The sequence below is a fragment of the Prionailurus viverrinus genome, chromosome B3 (assembly GCF_022837055.1).
Source record: "Prionailurus viverrinus isolate Anna chromosome B3, UM_Priviv_1.0, whole genome shotgun sequence".
NCBI lineage: Eukaryota > Metazoa > Chordata > Mammalia > Carnivora > Felidae > Prionailurus > Prionailurus viverrinus.
The window spans coordinates 114558102-114580331 of record NC_062566.1 but is presented as its reverse complement, the minus strand read 5'-3'; the positions used below and the strand labels follow the sequence as shown (position 1 = coordinate 114580331).

Here is a 22230-nt window from a genome sequence, read left to right as displayed (position 1 = left end):
GTATTGCATATATTTATGAATTGCTTGACTTGTTTTTTATAATTAACATATATTACGCTTAGAATTAATAGCTTTTGTAATTAGTAATATATTGAGTCCCTCAGTATATTATTTACAGAGTGCCTATTACATATATAAAGCACTAATGTATATGTTCATGAACAAAACGAAGGTACTCATTAGGATTTGTGTGTGTGTATTTGTGTGTGTGTGTGTGTGCGCGTGCGTCTGACATGACAGAAAGAGACAAAGACAGAAAACAAATAAATGAGAATTTCAGATAGTAATAAGAAAGTTGAAAAAAATTATAAGTGGCAGAAGTTTTTGCCCAGAGGGCTACTTTAGATATATGGCAGCTGGAACACTGTTGTGGAAGTGACATCTAAGCTGAAGTGTGAAGGTTAAGAAGGAGTCAGTAACGTAGAAGTCCAAGGTAATAGAGTTTTTAAGGCAAAAGAAATGGGAAGTAGAAAGGTCCTTCAGGTGGGAACAGACTTGGCATGCTCAAGGAGGAGAAAGACCAGTGGCTAGAGATTACCAACTAGGAAGAAGAGTAACATGGAATGACATCTGAAAGGAAGGCAGAGGCCAGATCATATACACAAATGGGCTTGCAATGTATCCCGTCAGTTTTCCTAAGTAGTTTTAAATAGACCCTTTTCCTTCAATTTAACATTCCATGTTTCAGGCAGCTGAACACTGCCTCCTATTTGGCTATTACAGCTGCCTCTGTAATGAGGGGGTGGCTATTCCAGCCTGTGTGGTTTGGGAGGTTACTGTTGAGAAGCACTGCAGTTTCAACCCCACTGGTTCTTGGGAAGCACAAGCTAGGCTTACTGGGGGTGGGGCTGGGAGTGGGGAGAAGGTCAGAGTCATAAAAACATTGGGAATGTTTATAAAATTATTTAACAATATACACTTTTTAAAAAATTATTATCTGTTTGGGAACAAATACAAGAAAAAGACATTAGCTTTGTCATTCCCAAAACTGCCTAATTTTACAATATTGTTTCATCTCAACTTCTCTGCAAGGAAATTCAAATGGCCAAAAAATTCCCTGTCAAAAACTTAAAAAATTTTTAAATGCCCAAGTTTGATAAGGGGAAATGGGAACCCTCATATATTACTGGTAGGAATATAAACTGTTAAAACTTTCCAAAGGGTAACTTGGTAATATGCCACAAAAGCCTTAAAAGAAATTCATACCTTTTGACCCAGCAATTCCATTTCAAGGAATTTATCCAAGGAATTATTCATAGATGTGTGCAATAATATAGCTAAAAGGAGATTCATAATAGCATTGATTATAATAACTCCAAACTGGAAATAAATAATGAGTAATAAGTAACTGATTTAAAAAATTATGGTATATCAGTAAAACAGAATATTATGCTATCATAAAAAAAGGGGTATGGTTGAAAATTATTTTAAGAACTTAAGTTACATCCTCTGATCAAAAACCTCCAGTGGCTTTGTAAGCCATTTGGAAAAAAAAATCTAAAATCTTATCATTACCCGTAAGACCCAATGTAGCCTCGTTCCTGGCTCCCTTTCCAAGCTCACTGAGGGCAATTCCCTACCCTCATTCAACTCTTCTGCTCTAATTCAAGCATATGGAGCAGCTTCAGTTTCAGGACATTTGCACTTGTCCCACTTCAGTCCGGAGTACCTGTCCCTTGGTCAGCCCTATAGCTTTTTTCCTCATTTCCTGTCAATCTATGTTCTCTTATATGCCTTGCTTTTCTTCATTGCATTTATCACCACCTGTATTATACAATGTATTGCATATGCATTATACAAATATTTTCTAGACTGTCTACCTCTACTGTAATGGAAGTTCTAGGAGAGCAAGGACTTCATTACATATTCTTCTGTACCCCTAATGCCCAGAACAGTGCCTGGCTTAAAGTAGGCATTCAGGAAATATATTTGAATGATTTTGTTAAATGAATGAATGACATGAAAAAAATGATTTTTACATATTAAGTAAAAAAAGAGAGCAAGACAATACATATAGTATGATTTCATTTTCTACATACCCATCAAAGAATAGAAAAAAGACAAGAAAGATATCAATCAAAATGTTAACAATATTTACACTGTCAGTGGCTTATAGGTACTTTTTATAGTTGCTTTTTGATTTTGCAAAGTTTCTGCAATGAACAAATATTACTTGTATATTAAGGGGAAAGTGCATGCTTTATTTATAGAAATAAATAACAACCTACCAGTCCATTTAAGTTCTTTATGTTGTTTCTTCCTAAAGACAATATTCTCAAGTTTTCTGTAGTAGAAAAAAAAAACAATTTTTGTTTATGAGAATCATATTACAACTGTTGTAAATCTAGTAAAATAAAGTGTTAATAACTTTTCTATAATAAATATACTGATCTAATGAGTTAGAAAGGCTGTATTAATAAAGTGGTGATCGGGGCGCCTGGGTGGCGCAGTCAGTTAAGCGTCCGACTTCAGCCGGGTCATGATCTCGCGGTCTGTGAGTTCGAGCCCCGCGTCAGGCTCTGGGCTGATGGCTCAGAGACTGGAGCCTGTTTCCGATTCTGTGTCTCCCTCTTTCTGACCCTCCCCCATTCATGCTCTGTCTCTCTCTGTCCCAAAAAAAATAAATAAACGTTGAAAAAAAAAAAATTAAAAAAAAAAAATAAAGTGGTGATCAAGTAGGAAATAACATTGACCTATAATCTAAGGTAAACACTATAATTTCACATCATGACAATATTAAATTTACAAATGGTTAGCTATTTGGAACACATGGTTTTAAATTGCTGGCAAGTGGGGCGCCTGGGTGGTACAGTCGGTTGAGCATCTGACTTCGGCTCAGGTCATGATCTCTCGATTGGTGAATTCGAACCCTGCATCGGGCTCTGTGCTGACAGCTCAGAGCCTGGAGCCTGCTTCCGATTCTGTGTCTTCCTCTCTCTCTGCCCCTCCCCTGCTCACACTCTGTCTCTTTCTCTCAAAAATAAATAAACATTAAAAAAATTAACATAAATAAATAAACAAACAAATAAATAAATAAATAGATGGCTAGTATAAATATTATAGGGATAAAATAAGACTAAAGAATATTTTAACTTCATCTTTTTTTAAGTTTATTTATTTATTTTTGAGAGAGAGAGAGAGAGCACAAGTGGGGGAAGAACAGAGAGAGAGGGAGAGAGAATCCCAAGCAGGTTCCACGCTGTCAGCTTAGAGCCTGATGCAGAGCTCGAACTCATGAACTGTGAAATCATGACCTGAGCCAAAATCAAGAGTCTGACTCAACCGACTGAATCACCTAGGTGCCCCAAGAAGCTCTGAACTTAAAATTTTTGAAGTATATATATATTTCAAATCTACTATAGTATGAAGACTCATGCTAGAAAACAGGAACATATTTATGCATAGCACACCTCACTCCAAAAAGGATTAAAAGTGAAATCAGGGGTGCCTGGGTGGCTCAGTTGGTTAAGCAACTGTTCATGAGTTCAAGCCCTGCATTGGGCTTTAGGCTGCCAGTACACAGCCTGCTTCAGAGTCTCTGTCCTCCTCTCTCCCTGCCCCTCCCCTGCTCACATGTGCTCTCTCTCTCTCAAAAAATAAATTTTTTTTTGAAGTGAAATAAAATGAATTAGTATTTTAAAAATCTTTTGCTTTCAATCTTTTAAAAAATTAGCTTGTGATTTGGTTTAAAAATGCTTATTTGTATTTTTTAAAAGGTTGGTTCTATTTATGTATCTATAAGCTATTTCTGGAAGAAAAAAAGAAAGTAGAAACAGTGGTTGCTTTAGGGAACTGAGAGTCTATGGTCAGAGGAAAATTTATTTTCCACTGTACCCTTTTTTGAACTGTTTGCATAAAACCATGTGCATGTATTATTTTTGAAAATTAAAAAAAAAGATTCTAGCAAAGCACAGGAAACCTCATTTCTGTTCTAAAAAAACTGCTGATTACTTATTTATAAGTTATACATTTAGTTTTCACAACTTAACCTTCTATAACTATGTTATCCAATATGGTAGTTACTACCCATGTGTGGCTATTTAATTTAAATTAATTAAAATTAAATACAATTTAAAGTTCAGTTTCTCAAACTAGCCACATTTCAGGAGCTTAATAGCTGTATGTGGCTGGTGGCAACTCTATTGGGACAGTGCAGACAGCTCTATTGGACTGTACTGTTCTATGACATCCATAATTCAACGGTTAAGAACAAAAATTCAATTAACTGAGTTCCAATCCCAACTCTCTAAGGAAGCAACCAAACTTCTTTGAATCACAGTTTCATTATACGTAAAATGAGGAAATATAATATCTGACTTGTAAGAATATCAAGATTAAATGAGATTAATTGTCTAAAATATTCAACATAATGCTTAATCCATGTACGTACACAATAAATGTGTGTGAGAGAGAGAGAGAGAGAGATCAGACATATATGGCTATATAAACTTTGTTTTAATTTATTTAATTTAATTATTTTATTTTTTTAAACAATGGAATTTTTGTAATGTTTACTTATTTTTAGAGAGAGAGAGAGCGCGCATGTGGGCAAGCAGGGGTGGGGCAGGGATAGAGGAGAGGGGCAGAGATAGAGGGAGAGAGAGAATCCCAAGCAGGCTCTGGGCTGTCAGCACAGAGACCAACACAGGGCTCAAACCCACAAACCGCAAGACCATGACCTGAACTGAAATCAAGAGTTGGACCCTCAACTGACTGAGCTACCCAGGCACCCCTAATGAATTATTTCAAATTCTGTTATGAGAAACACTTAACTTTCAGGACAAAGTATTTTACGAGTGATCTAATTCATGCAAAATGTTTTAACTGCTGAAACAAGTCCCCTGGTTATGGACTGAATTGTGCCCCCTGACTCCAAAATTCATATGTTGTAGTCCTAACACTCAGTTCCTTAGAATGTGACTGTATTTAAAGATAGGGAATTTAAAGAGTGAATTAAAGTAAATGTGATCATTTTAGGTAAAATTCAATGACTGGTACCTGGGGCACCTGAATGGCTCAGCCAGTTAAGCGTCCAACTCAATTTCGGCTCAGGTCATGATCTCACGGTTGGTGGGTTTGCCTGGGATTCCCTCTCTCCTTCTCTCTCTGCCTCTCTTTCTCTTTCTCTTTCTCTCTCTCTCTCTCTCTCTCTCTCTCTCTCTCTCTCTCTCTCTCTCAAAATAAATAAATAAATAAACTTAAAAAAAAAAAAAGTGCAATATGACTGCTGCCCGTATAAGAATTATAGGAACAGATTAGGACACAGACAGAAACAGAGAAAAGACCATTAAAGACCAAAGGAGGGACACCTGGATGGCTCAGTTGGTTAAGTGTCTGACTTCAGCTCAGGTCATGATCTCACTGCTTGAGTTCGAGCCCCCCATTGGGCTCTGTGCTGACAGCTCAGAGCCTGGAGCCTACTTCCAATTCTGTGTCTCCCTCTCTCTCTGCCCCTCTCCCACTCACGCTCTCTTTCTCTCAAAGATAAATAAATGCTAAAAAAAACTATAAAGAGGGGAGCCTGGGTGGCTCATTCGGTTAAGTGTCCGACTTCGGCTCAGGTCATGATCTCACAGTTTGTGAGTTCGAGCCCCACTGTGGGCTCTGTGCTGACAGCTCAGAGCCTGGACCCTGCTTTGGATTCTGTCTCCTTCTCTCTCTGCCCCTCCCCACTTGTGCTTTGTCTCTCAAAAATAAATAAATGTAAAAAAAAATTTTTTTAACTAGAAAAAAAAATTAGAAAGAAAAAACAAAAGACCAGAGGAAAAGATGGCCATCCACAAGCCAAGGAGAGAGGAACTCAACCCTCCAAAACCTTGATCTTGGACTTCTCACCTCTACAGCTGTAAGAAAATAAATTTCTGTTGCTGAAGCCATCTAGTCTGTGGAATTTGTTATGACAGCCCTAGCAAATTCATACACTCCATATAACAATATATGTGTGAAAATTAAATATTTAAGAAAATCATATAATCAATTATTCTTTAAAGCTTCTTGATATGGAAAGATTGCCATTTTATTTTGTCTATTCCATGAAGATTGAAAAGCTTATTCAAACAGTTATTCATTCAACACATAACTATTGAGCATCTACAATACACCAGGAACAGCTATAATCACCTGCAGTGATTAAAATATACTATATGATAATACAATAGTGAATAATATAGATAAAAATTCCTGCTGTCATTGAGCTAACAATTTGCCAGATAATAAACTAAATAAGATACTGGGGCACCTATGTGGCTCATTCAGTTAAGTGTCCCAAGTCTTGATTTCAGCTCAGGTCATGATCTCATGGTTTGTGAGTTCAAGCTCTGCATTGGGCTCTGCGCTGACAGCGTGGGTCCTGCTTGGGATTCTCTCTCTCTCTCTCTCTCTCTCTCTCTCTCTCTCTCTCTCTCTCCCCCTCTATCTCTGTCCCTTCCTGACTCTCTATCTTCTCTGAAAATAAATTTAAAAAACTTAAAAAAGAAAGAAAGAAAGATAATACGTCTTGCATAGGATGTGTGAGAAAGGAGTTAAGAAATTACCAGGAGTTTGTCCTAAGCAACAGGAAGAATGGAGTTGTTGCTATCTGAGAAAGACACATAGGAAGTTGGTTTAGCTGGGGCTGGGGAAGGATATCAGTACTCAGTTTCGGAAATGTTAAGTGTGTGATGTCTAGTAGGCATCCAATGGAAATACCAGGCAACCGACTGTGCAAATCCAGAGTTCAGAGGAGATGCCTGGGTTAGGGATACAAATGTGGGAACCATCAGCATATAGACGATAAAGCCATGACCTAGATGAGATAATCCAGGGAATAGGTGAAGACAGAACAGAGAAGAGATCCAAGAACTGAGGCCTAGAGCACTCTAATACTTAAAAGTGGGAGACACAAGACTGGGAAGGAGCAGCCAGAAACACAGGAAGATCAGGAGGGCACAGTGTCCTAGAAGCCAAACATTGAAATTACTTCGAAGAGGAACTAAATCATTCATGTCAAAATATGCTGCTAGGTCAACTAAGATGAAGACTGAGAAACAACCTCAGAAACTGAATATAACAAATATAAAATATATGTAGCTCTTCCAAAGATAGTATCTAAGTTAATATATAAAACTCTCTTTTTTTTAAACACCTTTTAAAAAAAAATACACACGAAAATGGTGATGGAAAGCTAAAAAGATCTTATTGATGACTGTACAGGGACATAAATTATGATATCAAAGTTAATAAATTAAATGTTCTGACATAACACAACGATATATTTTTCAGAAGTAGAAGGTGGTACAGAAGTAGAGCACCACTAGAAGGAAAACACTGTTTTTTTTCTTCATACAAGAAGGGTCCTGGTGAAAATCAAAACAGTGTTCGAAAGTTCTGTGTTTATTTAGTAAACTGAAGGAGAAAAGTATAAATTTTTACCAAAGATACAAGGCAACAAAATTTATGTTCTAATATTTGGTATGAGATTATTAATATTCATATTGTACAACCTTTTAGTCACAGTTTTCAACATAGTCCAGGTATGCATAGTTCAGGTATGCACAGTTTTGCTACAATAAACATAAGTTGCCATTAGGGTTATTCTGCCTTATAAACCCCCTGTTAAATAGGAATCCCTTTTTATTCCAGATCCTGTCATCACAGTTTAACAAGTGAGACTATAGTGCTCATGAAAGGGAAGGGGTGAGAGACAGGCTACAGTCATATATTCAATCCTTCATAGGGATCAGCAGTGTCTTTTTGCTTTATAGTCACAGATGATGTGTATTCCCCAGTGACCCGCTATAGACTATGGAAGTACTATTTGTTGTAAGCACAACTAAAATGAGGTGAATCAAGTATAGCAAATGTAAGGTACAAATGCTTATACTGTCTCAATCCATGTCTACATCAGACATCAATAACTGATCAAGCTATTCTTTCTACTGAATTTTTGGTACTCTTATTAATTAATTAAATTTTTCTGAGAGTCACTACCAATTGACCAAAGTTAGATTATAAGTTAAAGGCTATTGCCAGCCCTGTACAGAGGTTATCTATTTTCACTATTGTCAGAGTCATGTTTTTAATGAAAAGAAAAGCATGTTATCTGTATTGATAAATAATACATCATCAGGGTGCTTGGGTGGCTCAGTTGGTTAGGCATCCGACACTTGATTTTAGTTTATTTGAGAGAGAGAGAGAAAGAGAGCAGGAGAGGAGCAGAGAGAGAAGGAGAGAAAGAGAGAATCCTAAGCAGGCTCTTCACTGCCAGCGAGGAGCTCTCTGCAGGGCTAGAACCCACAAACCATGAGATCATGACCTGACCTGAAACCAAGAGTTGGACGCTTAACCGACTAAGCCACCTGGTGCCCCCCAACTCTTGATTTCAGCTCAGGTCATATCTCAGTGTTTGTGAGATAGAGGCCCGCTTCAGGCATGCTGTCAGCATGGAGCCTGCTTGGGATTTTCTCTCTCTCTCTCTCTCTCTCTCTCTCTGAAAATAAATAAACTTTAAAAAAATATCATCAATTTAATCTCATTAAAGCAAGTTATTTCAATTATAGACAAAGTGTCTGTATAATTGTTGAATAACACAGGAGTTAGGAATGCCAACCCCCAGGCAGTTGAAAATCTGAGTATAAATTTTTCCTCTCCCAAAACTTAACGACTAATAGCCTGCTATTGAGCAGAAGCCTTGGTCAACAGTCCATTAATGCACATTTTGTATGTTATATGTATTATATATTATATTCTTACAATAAACCTAGAGAAAAGAAAATATTAAGAAAATCATGAAAGAGGGGCGCCTGGGTGGCTCAGTTGGTTAAGCATCCGACTTCGGCTCAGGTCATGATCTCACAGTCTGTGAGTTAAGCCCCACATTGGGCTCTGTGCTGACAGCTCAGAGCCTGGAGCCTGTTTCAGATTCTGTGACTCCCTCTTTCTCTCTCCTCCCCCACTCATGCTCTGTCTCTCTCTTCTCAAAAATAAAAAAAAAAAAAGTTTAAAAAAAAGAAAATCACAAAAGAAAGAAAATACATTCAAGAATGAAAGGAAAATAAATTTACAGTGCTGTAAAAAAAAAAAAATCAGCATGTAAATAGACCCACACAGTTCAAACCCATGTTGTTCAAGGGTTAATGGTAAAGTGAAACATCTCAAATTGTTTAACGAGTCAATGAAAAACAAATATACTGAGTCATCTTATGCACAGCTCTAATAGTAAATGCTTCTTCTCCAGGACTATATAAATACTGAATGCCAACTTTGGGTAAGGTCCTGGGAGGAGGATGGAGATTTGGAAGATAAGATAGTAAGATGTGATGTTTACACTCAAGGAGCTCATTATCTGAAGAGACAGAACATATTCCTCACTAACCATAATAATGGCTAATATTTCTTGAGCATTTATATGTACCAGGCACTATTCAAAACACTTCATATATACTAACTCACTTAATCTTCACAATAACTATATGAAGTGGGTATTTATTATTATAATCCAAGACAGTTATTAATATTCCTAAAGAAAGAGTAATAATGGAGGTGCCTGGGTGGCACTATGAGCATAGAGCCTACACGGAATTCTCTCCCTTTCTCTCTGCCCCTCCTCTGTGCTTTTTCTTGGTCTCTCAAAAATAAATAAACAAACATTAAAAAAAGAGAAAGAATAATTATGACAATCACTAGAGAAGTCTTTAGAGGGAGAAATGACATTTAAACTTGACATTCTTAATCTTAATTTTGTTTTTTGCAGGATTTTCATGTTGAGGAAGGGGCTATTCTCAAAGGAAAAAAGCACTGCATTAACAAATGCACAAAGTCATAAAAAAGAATGATGTATTCAGGTGTGAATAGGGTGGCACAGATTTTAGATGACTTTGAACGCAACATTAAGGCATTTGGTCTTTACTAGGCAAAGGGGAACCATTAAAGGTCTCTGATCTGGAGGAATGAGAATGAAAATAATATAAAAAAACATTTTTTTTAACATTTTATTTTTTGAGAGACAGAGAGAGACAGAGTGTAAGCAGGGGAGGGGCAGAGAGAAAGAGAGGGAGACACGGAATCCAAAGCAGGCTCTAGGATCTGAGCTGTCAGCACAGAGCCCCATGCAGGACTTGAACCCACGGACATGAGTCAGATGCTCAACCAACTGAGTCATCCAGGCGCCCCAAGAATAATATTTTTAGAAAGAAAACCCTGCTATCAATGTTGAATGTCAACTGGGCGAAAGGAGACAAAAAGATCAATTAGGAGGCTATCACAAAAGTCATAAGGCAGTGTTTTTCTCTTTCTTTTCTTTTCTTTCTTCCTTCCTTCCTTCCTACCTTTCTTTCTTTCTTTCTTTCTTTCTTTCTTTCTTTCTTTCTTTCTTTCTTTCAAGAAAGAGAGCACATAAGCAGGGGAGAGGAGCAGAGGGAAAGAGAGACAGAATCTTAAGCAGGCTCCATGCCCAGCATGGAGCCCAACTTGGGGCTGGATCTCACAACCCTGAGATCATGACCTGATCCAAAGTCAAGAGTCAGATGCTTAGGGGCGCCTGGGTGGCTCAGGTGGTTAGGTGTCCAACTTCGGCTCTCGTGGTTCATGGGTTCGAGTCCTACATCAGGCTCTCTGCTGTCGGCACAGAGCCTGCTTTGGATCCTCTGTTGCCCTTTCTCTCTGCCCCTCCTCAACTTGCACTCTCTCTCTCTCTCTCAAAAATAAACAAACATTAAAAAAAAAAAAAAAAGAGTCAGATGCTTAACCAACTGAACCACCCAGGCACCCCATGGCAGTGTTTCTCAAACTATGGGTGATATGAAATCAGCTTAATGGGTTGTGACAAGCATTTTTAAAAAATGAAATCTTTAAAAAACTTATACTGGAGGGTGCCTGGGGGGCTCAGTTGGTTGAGCATCCAACTTCTCATGGCTCTTGGGTTTGAACCCTGTGTTGGGCTCTGTGCTAACAGCTCAGAGCCTGAAGCCTGCTTTGGATTCTGTGTCTCCCTCTCTCTCTCCCTCTTCATCACTCATGCTGTCTCTCTCCTTCAAAAATAAATAAACATTAAAAATAATTTAAAAACTTACACTGGAACCTATGCTATAAGGGTAAATATTGTTTTACAAACCTATTCCACTTCACATGTGTATGTATGTATTTGATATGTATATTCGTATGAATATATGTACTGAGTCATGAATTCAAATGTATTCCTTACTATGGAAAAGTGGTAAAAAAAAAAATGTTTGAAAATACAAGGGGGAGATGATGTGGGTCTTAAATAAAACCATAGCTTCTGGAAATGGAAAAGCAACAAATTATTTAAGAGCTCTCTCAAAGAGTAAACAGGACTCAGTGATGAACTCAGATGTCTTAAAGGAAGTAAAGGAGGAGCATGGTAGGTTAAATAATTCCCCACCAAAAGATACCTAGATCCTAATCCCCGGAACCTGTGAATGTTACCTTATGGGGGGGGGGGGGGCGGGGAGTACTTTGTAGATGTCATCAAGTTAGGGATCTTAGGGAGAATAGCCTTGATTATCCAGGTGTTCCCTAAATGTAATCACACATATCTTCTTAAGAAGGAGGCAGAGAGTGGTGCCTGGGTGGCTCAGTCAGTTGAGCATCCATCTTTGGCTCAGGTCATGATCTTGCAGTTCATGAGTTTCTGCCCCATATTGGGCTTGCTGCTCTCAGTGCATAGCCTGATTTGGATCTTTTGCACCAGCCCCCTGACCCTCCCCTGCTCATGCTCTTTCTCAAAAATAAATTTAAAAATATTAATAATAAAAAAATAAGGAGGCAGAGAAATAAATATGTGACACAGATGAAAGAGGAGAAGTCAACATGACCATAGAGGCAGAGATTAGAGTGATGTCCTCACAAGCCAAGGAACGTGGCAGCCATCAGAATCTAAAAGAAACAAGGAACAGATTCTCCCCTAAAGCCTTCAGGCAGTGTGTCTTGGTCAAAACCTTGATTTTGGCCCACTAAAACCAATTTCAGACTTCTGGCCTCCAGAACTGTTTTTGTTCTTGCTGTTGTTTTTCAGAACTATTGTTTTAAACCACCAAGTTTCACCGAACATAGAAAATTAGCAGGAGTCAGAAGCCTTGGCAACTGGGATGGTGGCAACATCATTAACACAGATAAGGAACACAAGAAAAATGATGGTGAGGAATTAAAATTTAAATATAACAAGTATTGGGGCACCTGAGAGGCTAAGTCAGTTACGACTTCGACTTTTTTTCTTTTGTTTATTTTTGAGAGAGAGACAGAGAATGAGCAGGGGAGGGACAGAGAGAGAGAGAGAGAGAGAGAGAGAGAGAGAGAGACACAGAATCCGAAGCAGGCTCCAGGCTCAGAGTTGTCAGCACAGAGCCTGACGTGGGACACAAATTCACAAACCATGAGATCATGACCTGAGCCGAAGTCAGACACTTAATCGACTAAGCTGCCCAGGCGCCCCAAGCCTCTTACTCTTGGTCCAACTCAGCTCAGGTCATGATCTCACAGTTCGTGGGTTCAAGCCCCATGTCTGGCTCTCTGATAATGGTACAGGACCTGCTTGGGATTCGCTCTCTCTCTTCTTCTCTCACTGCCCCTTACTCACACTCTCTCTCTCTCCAAAATAAATAAATAAACTTAAAAATAAATAAATAAAAAGTTCCAGAATACCACCTGGAATTCTTAAAAATAAAGTAAGAAAGAAAGAAAGAAAGAAACACACAAACAAAGACAAGACAAATTTGAACAAAATACATATAATAAAAAAACTCATTTTTCTATTTAACTCTAACTCTATAAAAGCTTTAAAACATCTTTAAAATGTTTAGGTCTTTTGTTCTCTCTGATTTTCTTTGGATAACCAAATTTAAGACACATGGTTTATATATTTTCTCTGTCATCTGACAATTACTGTGGTTAAAACAGGTGCTAGCTTCTGGGATTACATAGTGTCTCTAGAATGTTTATTCCAATAATGAGAAAACCCAAGAACCATCTGTTACTGTGGATCACTTACTTAAGCCATTGAGGTTGGCAATTTTTTCAATGCAGTTTGTAGACAGTGAAAGCTTCCTTAAAAAGAACAAAGGAAAACTTGAATTAATATGAAACAATTTTAAATGATGTATCAGAAAAATAAATAAATGGTTTATCAGAAATTATTCCTCAAGTGCCCATAGAAGATAATATTTAAGTCATATTTTCTTTTTACACTAATCTTCTCCCTCAGACATGGCATGTATTCTTTCATTTTGAAATCCTCATCCTTTTTTTCTGATCACAACGTTAATACATATTCATTGCAGAAAATTAAAAAAAAATTTTTTGAAGGTAATTTAGTATTATTTATTAATTTTTTTAAATGCATGTGTTCTTTGACCTAGTATTTCATTTCTAAGAATAAATCCTACTGAAATACTAATACAATGCCAAAAGATATATAAGCTAGATTATTTATTGTATTATTGCAATAGCAAAAAATAGGGAAAAATCTATAAACATCTAGCAACTGAGGGATAGATAATGAAAAACTATACTGTCACTAAAACAAATGAAATTAGGCTCCAGATACCAGCTTGGGAAGACATCTATGATATGTGGTCAAGTTAAAAAACCATCTAGCAGAACAAAACATTTTATGTGATCCCTTTTGATAAAAAGCAGAACTATATTATATGCATGTGTGAAGATATTTATCTGCTCATGTGTTAAATCATTCAGAAATGTATACTGAAGAAGTCATAATGTAATGCTAACCATTCCACAGATATCCCCAGAGATAACTACTTTTAATGGTTTGTATACATTTGTCTAGGTTTTTTCTACTCATAATTTAACTATATAAAAATTTTAAAGGGAGCATAACTACACATTCTTAGTCTTCCTTTCCCCACTCTTTCCCCACCCATGCTGTCTCAAAATAAATTAATTAATTTTTAAAAAAAGAGGGATTAATATAGATCCGATACTTAAAGTCATGGGAAAATAGGACTATAAAATAATAAGTATAATTTGATCCCAATAAGGAAAGAAAAATTAGAAGGCTCTGTATCAACATGCTAACACTGATTCTCAAAAGATGGTGCAATTTTGGTTGATATTAATTCCTTTCCTTTGTGCTTTTTATATTTTCTAGATGTTTTAACAATGTATTTTTACAATTGAAAAAATTTAAAGCAGTATCTGTTAGGCCTCTAGTCTGTATAGTACTGACTGGCTAATTTTACAAGAGAAATACCAGCTTTTATAATAAAGTCTTATTGTATTACGTAGTTATTTAGTTTATCCCAAGAGACAAGGAAAATTCTATTTTCCAGGCACATTATAAACATTTTACTGAAAAAAAAGTACTATATTGGGGCACCTAGGTGGCTCAGTCAGTTGAGCATCCAACTTCGGCTTAGATCATGATCTCACAGTTTGTGAGTTTGAGCACCACATTGGGCTCGCTGTTGTCAGAGCAGAGCCTGTTTTGGATCCTCTGTCCCCCTCACTCACTGCCCCTCCCCTGCTGGCACTTTCTATCTGAAAAATAAATAAACATTAAAAAAAAAGTACTATATCGTTCAGGGTTACTTTATTTCTAGTCCCCCATAAACCAATAATCTCTTATGTTTGGCTTTGCCAAAGGGAGAATTATATTAACCAAACCAACAAACAAAAAGAAACAAAGATCACAGAAAACAAATACTTTTTTTCTAGTTTATGTATGTTAAAAAGGAAGGGGGAAAAAGACAAGAGAACTTACTCGCAATTAGCAAGTGTGGACAGAGATGCATCCATCTTCTCTATAGGGGGAATCTGAGCATAAAGCTTTATCTCTTTGGCTTCAGATGGCTTCTGACTGGTTTTCTCTTCCTATGATAAAAATTAATTTGGAAGAAAGTGATCCCTGATTATAATACAGAACTAAAGTCCAGAATTTTGCAAGGCTTTTCAATGTTTATTTCAAAACAATTATCAGAATTTTGTAATTCTGTGCATTCTTTACAGTTCACTTAATGAGATTTACTAACTAACCCTGATCACCAGGCTTTTACATGGCTCGTTCAGATAATTGTTAGGTTCCAATTGAATGAAAGGAGGAGGAAAGAAAATAACTTTTATTTCTGTAATATTTAAAATTCTTTAAGAGTCTATCAATGAACAAAAACAAAACACAACAACATTTTCTTGGGAAGAATTCCTTGTGGCTAATCACCCTTTTCTTAAATATCAGATTTAGATCTGGAAGATTAAACTATTTTGCATCTCTTCTTGCAAATCTTTTACTATACACGGTTCAGTCTGAGATAGAACCCCAGATACCAAGAATTTTGGAAGATACCATCTTTACAACACAGCTGAGGTCAAAGCTGTTTGCTCTATAATAATTTACTACTAAATTCTACCTTAGAGGAGCTCCTGGGTGGCTCAGTAGGTTGAGTAACTGACTCTGGATTTCAGTTCAGGTCATGATCTCCCGATTCGTAAGGAGTTGGGCTCTGTGATGACAAGCTTGGAGCCTGCTTGGGATTCTCTCTCCCTCTCTCTCTGCCCCTCCCCAACTCACAAGTGCACATGTACTCTCTCTCTCTCTCTCTCTCAAAATAAATAATTTTTTTTTAATTTTTAAAAAATTTATTTTGAGAGAGAGAGAAAAAGTGGGGGAGGGGCTGAGAGAGGCAGACAGAGGATCTGAAGCAGGCTCTGTGCTGACAGCAGAGAGCGTGATGCAGGGCTTGAACTCACAAACCATGAGATCATGACATGAGTCACCCAGGCACCCCTAAATAAACTTAAAAAAAGCTTTAAAATAAATTCTACCATAATGTTTAATTTCAGTACTATGTACACAATTTAAAATTTAATTATCAATATATACTGCATCATAATATTTTCTAAATACCTCAATACTTAAAGTCAGTTCTCTCCAACCAAACAGGAAGCTCCTAAGGTGCAGGGACCATTTCCTTTGCTTTCCTATGTTTTCTATAACATAGTGCAATATAAGACACATAGAGACTTATTTTTAAAAGTCAAATAATAAGATATCAATACTAGAAAATATACGATCAGTTGAAAAAAAAGATCTAATACACATCCACTTGGTACTTATTTTTGTGCCATACATTTGTAGGTTAGGGGAACAGAAACACATACCTAATAGACCCTCAATAAATGTTAGATTAATCAGTGAAAGAGTGAGCTTAATGTCTTCAAATAATCTTAAAGTCAAAGATTTATGGCCACAATATGATCTAGAAATAGAACCGACAACCCAAACCAAAAAAGCAATTACTTATTATCATAAGTAAATAAAGTCCTAAAATCTGATTCAAAGAAAATCTAATCTAATAACAAGCCTATTCCATATGTACTTTTTTCTTTAACAAAACAGATTTGGGTCACCTGGGTGGCTCAGTCGGTTAGGTGTCCAACTCTTGATATCAGTTCAGGGTCATGAGTTCAAGCCCTGCATTGGGCTCCATGCTGGACATAGAGCCTTCTTAAAATAACAAAAAACAAACAAACAAAACTCCAGATTTTTCATTAACCAAACAGAAATGAATTATTTAATCAATCAATTAATTAATTTAAATGTTTATTTATTTTGAGAGAGAGAGAGCATGCAAGCGAGTGTGGGGAAGGGTCAATGAGAGAAGAAGAAACAGAGTCCCACGCAGTCTTCAAGCTTGTCATCACAGAGCCCGATGCAGGGCTCGAACTCATAAACTGTGAGATCATGACGTGAGCTGAAATTAAGAGTTGGATGTTTAACCGGTTGAGCCACCCAGGCACCACCAGAAATGTGCTTTTTAAATGCACAGTACAAAGAAGTTTATAAGCACTAAAACAAGAATTCAAAAATGTTTTATTTTATCCACCCTATTTTCCCTAGACACCATCTCCTGAAAGACTTTTTATTCAAAGCCTAGCTACAAAAGCAAAAGATGCATTGTTATACAAAAAACTATTGATAACATTGACAAAAAAGTTATCACAGGGCATAGAAATTGAGGAGCCATCTCTATACTCTGTGGAAAGTATATCTATAATGCTGAATTACTACTGTTCAAACATCTATAATGTTGAATTACAACTGTTCAACATTCTTTATAGAATGTTATATTCAAAATATTTATATTTAATGCATGTTTTTTACAATGCAGTTTCCTTTCTAATGTTAGTATCTGCTTTAGTATGTTTTCCAGCTTTATTGACATGTAACATTGTATAAGTCTACGGTGATGATTTGATACATGCATATATTGCAAAATGATTAACACAATAAGATTAGCTAACTCATCTATCACCTCACATAATTTTTTTTTAGTGCTGAGAACATTTAAGATCTACTCTCTTAGCAACTTTCAAGTATATAATACAATATTATTAACTATAGTCACCATGCTGTATATCAGATGCCTAGAACTTGTCTTATAACTAGAAGTTGTACCCTTTAACCAACATCTCCCCAAGTCCCCCACATGCCAATCCCCAGCAATCAACATTCTATTTTTTATTTCTGTGCGTTCAGCTTTTTTAGATTTCACATATGAGTGAGAATATAGAGTATGTCTTTCTCTGTCTGACTTATTTCACTTATCATAATGCACTCAAGGTCCATCCATGTTGTCATAAATGGCAGGATTTCCTTTTTTGTGGCTGAATAATATTCCATTCTGTGTGTGTGTGTGTGTGTATATATATATATATATATATATATATATACACATTTTTTAATCCATTTATCCACTGATAGACATTTAGGATACTGATAATGATATAACCCACTGATTTTAATCAGATTTTCCCAATTTTACTAGTATTCATTTATATGTGAGTATAAATGCTTTTGTATGTGTGTATTAAGTGTATACAATTTTATCTGTGTAGGTTCATGTACCAACCCCCACAGTCAAAATAGCTAAATAGCTCCAGTACCACAAAGATTCCTTGTATTGAATGATCAGATTTAAATACCTATCCAAAAACTCTCCTTGTATGGTCTCTAGAAGAGGTAAAAATTCATATACTCACCCATCTGGCTAGAGCTTCTTTGATTGTTGTTGCTTTTGCCTTAAAAAGAGAAGAAACAAGAGTGTCTTTATTGGTATGATTTGTTGATTCAACTTTTATGCAGTAATTATTAGCCTTGGCATCTACTATTGAAAAGATTAACTTCTTTCTTTCAGACTTTATATGCAAACAAGCATGTTTTAATTTCCTGGAATCAGAATGATTTACTTAAATACCTTTCAGAGGTGCACCTGGGTGGCTCAGTCAGTTAAGCATCCAACTTCAGCTAAGGTCATGATCTCATGGTTTGTGGGTTCAAGCCTCACATTGGACTCTGTGCTGAAAGCTCAGAGACTGGAGCCTGCTTCGAATTCTGTGTCTCCCTCTCTGTCTCGGTCTTTCCCCCACTTGCACGCATGCTCTCTCTCTCAAAAATAAATAAATAAACATTAAAAAAAATAAATACTTCTCAGATAAATTAAGGAAATCATGGTGTAATACCCATATACTTCACTCCACTTGCTTTACAAAAAAGATATACCTTTTAACATTTGATATTAAAATATATCTTATTTCACTGATTCTAAGATCTACATCTTTTACATTTTGACATCTTTGAAATTTGGATGCATTTTACAACCAGGAACAATTTACAATTACTGTGGCCAGGTGGCAGTGGTAAATATCTAGAAAAATATTAACCATTTTATTTCATATATTTATATTCCTTTTTATGTTTGCAGAGAATGATATATGATAAAAATTTACATGCCCAAATACAATTAAAAAAAAATTTTAATGTCTATTTATTGATCTTTGAGAGAGAGAGAGAGAGAGAGAGCGCGCACACAAACAGGGGAGGGGCCAAAAGAGAGAGGGAGACACAGAAGCTGTAGCAGGCTCCAGGCTCTGAACCATCAGCACAAAGCTGGACAGGGGGCTCGAACTCACAAACTGTGAGATCACTACCTGAGCCGAAGTCAGATGCTTAACCAACTGAGCCACCCAGGTGCCCCCCAAATATATTTAAAAGAACTCTGTTAATAAGAACAAAATAAAAATTCTAAAGGACAGGAAATTACCTGTCAGGGTTTAATTCCAATTTCTTATTTTTCTTTCTTAGAACATAAAATAATGTTGCACTTTATAATCAATAGTATCTCAGATTCAATTTAATATGACACAACTTTAAATGTGAGAAAAGGAAGACATCCTTTGAATTATTGCTAGAGTTAATTAAAAAAAGAACAAAACCCCAAACAATAACAAAAGGAAAAATGTTAAAGTATAGTTGACCCTTGCACAAGATGAGCATTAGGGACACCAACCTCTCTCCCCTGAACAGTCAAAAATCTGAGCATAACTTTTGACTCCCCCAAAACTTTACTAATAGCCTACTGTTGACCAGAAGCCTTACCAATAACATAAACAGTGGATTAACACATATTTTGTATGTCATATGTATTATATACTATATTCTGACAATAAAGTAAGCTAGAGAAAAGAAAATGTTATTAAGAAAATCATAGGGAAGAGGAAATACATTTATAGTACCACAGTGTATTTAACTGAAAATAATCTACATACGTGGACCAGTGCAGTGTTGCTCAACATGTATATCCTCACAATGGCATATACATGCCATTATGTCTAGAAAGTAAAGACATAGTAATAAATAGCCCTTGAGTTACAAAGTAAACTATAAATTAAAGTAAAACTAAAGACAAAAAATATTAAAATTTAAGGAATATAACATTTAAAAGGAGACTTACGGCTTCAAATACATTTATTTTTTTTTCAAAATGTATATTTATTTTTGAGAGAGAGAGACAGAGCATGAATGGGGGAGGGGCAGAGAGAGGGAGACCAGAGAATCCAAAGCAGGCTCCAGGCTCTGGGCTGTCAGCACAGGGCTCGAACTCATTAACTGTGAGATCATGACCTGAGGTGACGTCAGACACTTAACCAACTGAGCCACCCAGGTGCCCTCAAATACATTTATTACAATATAAGAGAAAACATTGAGGGCACTTATTGGGATGAGCACTGGGTGTTGTATGTAAGCGATGAATCATGGGAATCTACCCCCAAAACCTAGAGCACACTGTAGACACTGTACGTTAGCCAATTTGACAATAAATTATATTTTAAAAAACAAGAGAAAAATAAGAGACACAAAACAAATATGCTAAGCATTCAAGACATTTCAATAAGCACATCATTGCAAACACAAAGAAAGCTGAAAGAAGTACAAAGGAAGAAGTTGATGAAAACAGACCAGAGGAAAAAAAGATGGACATAACTAAAAGTTGGTTCCTAAATTTCTAGCAAGCCTAACTAAGAAAAAGACAGCTATAGAACAAAAATATAGAATCAGAGGAAATAATATAGATACCATAAAGATTTAAAAGTAAAATACTGGGGCGCTTGGGTGGCTCAGTCAGTTAAGCATCCAACCCTTGATAATGGCTCAAGTCACAATCTCATGGTTCGGTTCATGAGAAAGAGCCCGAGTCTGGCTCTGAACTGACAGTGTGGGGCTTGTTTGGGATTCTCTCTCCCTCTTTCTCTGCCCCTTCCCTGCTCACACACTTTCTCTCTCAAAATAAATAAATAAACATTAAAAAATAAATAAATAAGGGGTGCCTGCTCAGTCAGTTGAGCATCTGACTTTGGCTCAGGTCATGATCTCATGGTTTGTGAGTTCGAGCCCCACATCAGGCTCACTACTGTCAGCACAGAACCTACTTCAGATCCTCTGTCCCCCTGTCTCTACCCCTCCCCAGCTTGCACTCTCTCAAAAATAAACATTTTTAATAAACAATAAATAAATAAATAAATAAAGTGAAAATAAAATTTTATAAGCAAATATGTGGTAATAAGTTTGAAAACCTAAACAAAGAATGCATATTTAGAAAAAACACAAAAGTGCTGAACTGTCACAGGAAGAATCAGAAAACCTGAATAGGCCAATAACTATTTTAAATGTTAAAAAGATAATCAGGGCACCTGGGTGGCTCAGTCGGTTAAGCGTCCAGCTCAGCTCAGGTCATGATTTCAGGGTTCATGAGTTCGAGTCCCGCATCAGGCTCTGTGCTGACAGCTCAGAGCCCAGAGCCTGCTTCAGATTCTGGGTCTCCCTTGCTCTCTACCCTTCTCGCATTTGCACTCTGTGTGTGTGTGTGTGTGTGTGTGTCTCTCTCTCTCTCTCTCAAAAATAAATAAACATTAAAAGAAATTAAAAAGAAAAAAAAAAGATAATCAAAGGCGCACCTGGGTGGCTCAGTCGGTTAAGCATCCGACTTCGGCTCAGGTCAGGATCTCCCAGTTCACGAGTTCAAGCCCCGCATCAGGCTCTGCGCTGACAGCTCAGAGCCTGGAGCTTGCTTCAGATTCTGTGTCTCCCTCCCTTTCTACCCCTCCCCTGATTGCACTCTGTCTCTCTCTCAAAAATAAATAAAAACATTAAAATAAAAAAGATAATCAGAGATTTACCTTCATTCTCCTTTCCTAAAGCTCCAAGCCTAGATAATTTTACAAGTAAATTCTTCCAAGTTTTCAAGGAACAGATATTCCCTGTTATAAAAGTTGTTTCAGAAACCAGAAAAAGAGGGAAAACTGCTAATTTATTTTATGAGGCTAGAATAACCTTGATGCCATAACCAGATAAGGACTCCTCTTCTCAGCATAGATTTGAAAATCCTATATACAACAACAGATCTCCAAAGCCAATGGGGAATAATAATCGTGATCAAGAATGGCTAATCCCAGGAGCATAAGGATTCTTTAACAACAAAAAAGCCTATAAATATAATTTACTAAGAGTTAAAGGGAAATTGCCTATCTAATAAAAGCTACATACCAAAAACCTAAAGCAAATGCCATATTTTATGAAGAAATTCATTCATTTTAGCAAACATTTATTATCTACTATGTACCAAACATTCTTTTACATGCTTAGGACATATCAATGAACAAAACAAAGATTGCTGCTTTCCTGAAACTTACATCTATTGGCAGGAAACAGATGAAAAATAATATATTTAATAAATAAATTATATAGTATATTAGAAAGTGACAATTATTAAGGAAATTGGCTGCTTAACCAACTGAGACACCCAGGAGCCCCTAGAGTATGTTTATTTTAAATAAGATGGTTAAGGAGGATCACACTGGAAAGATCGAAAAGTATATAATCAGAGGAGGGGTCCGAGATGGCAAAGCAGCATCAAAGTTCTCTGCTTCTCATCCCTGAAGTGC

At 36.6% G+C, this 22230-nt stretch overlaps 1 protein-coding gene across 2 annotated transcripts in view; it reads right to left on the bottom strand.

Moving 5' to 3' along the window:
- The window catches only part of DNAL1 (dynein axonemal light chain 1), a 47072-nt gene that overhangs the window by 16848 nt on the left and 7994 nt on the right, over window positions 1–22230 (bottom strand). Inside the window, exons 1-5 of one of the 2 annotated variants that reach the window (XM_047864197.1) lie at window positions 19558–19621; window positions 17992–18030; window positions 14717–14826; window positions 12986–13041; window positions 2229–2284 (exon numbers count right to left, since the gene is read on the bottom strand). In XM_047864197.1, the coding sequence (XP_047720153.1) occupies window positions 2229–2284; window positions 12986–13041; window positions 14717–14826; window positions 17992–18030; window positions 19558–19584 (288 nt within the window). In that variant the 5' untranslated portion in view covers window positions 19585–19621. Of the gene's footprint in view, window positions 1–2228; window positions 2285–12985; window positions 13042–14716; window positions 14827–17991; window positions 18031–19557; window positions 19622–22230 lie in introns of those variants that run through there. The other variant, XM_047864199.1, reaches the window with a different exon arrangement.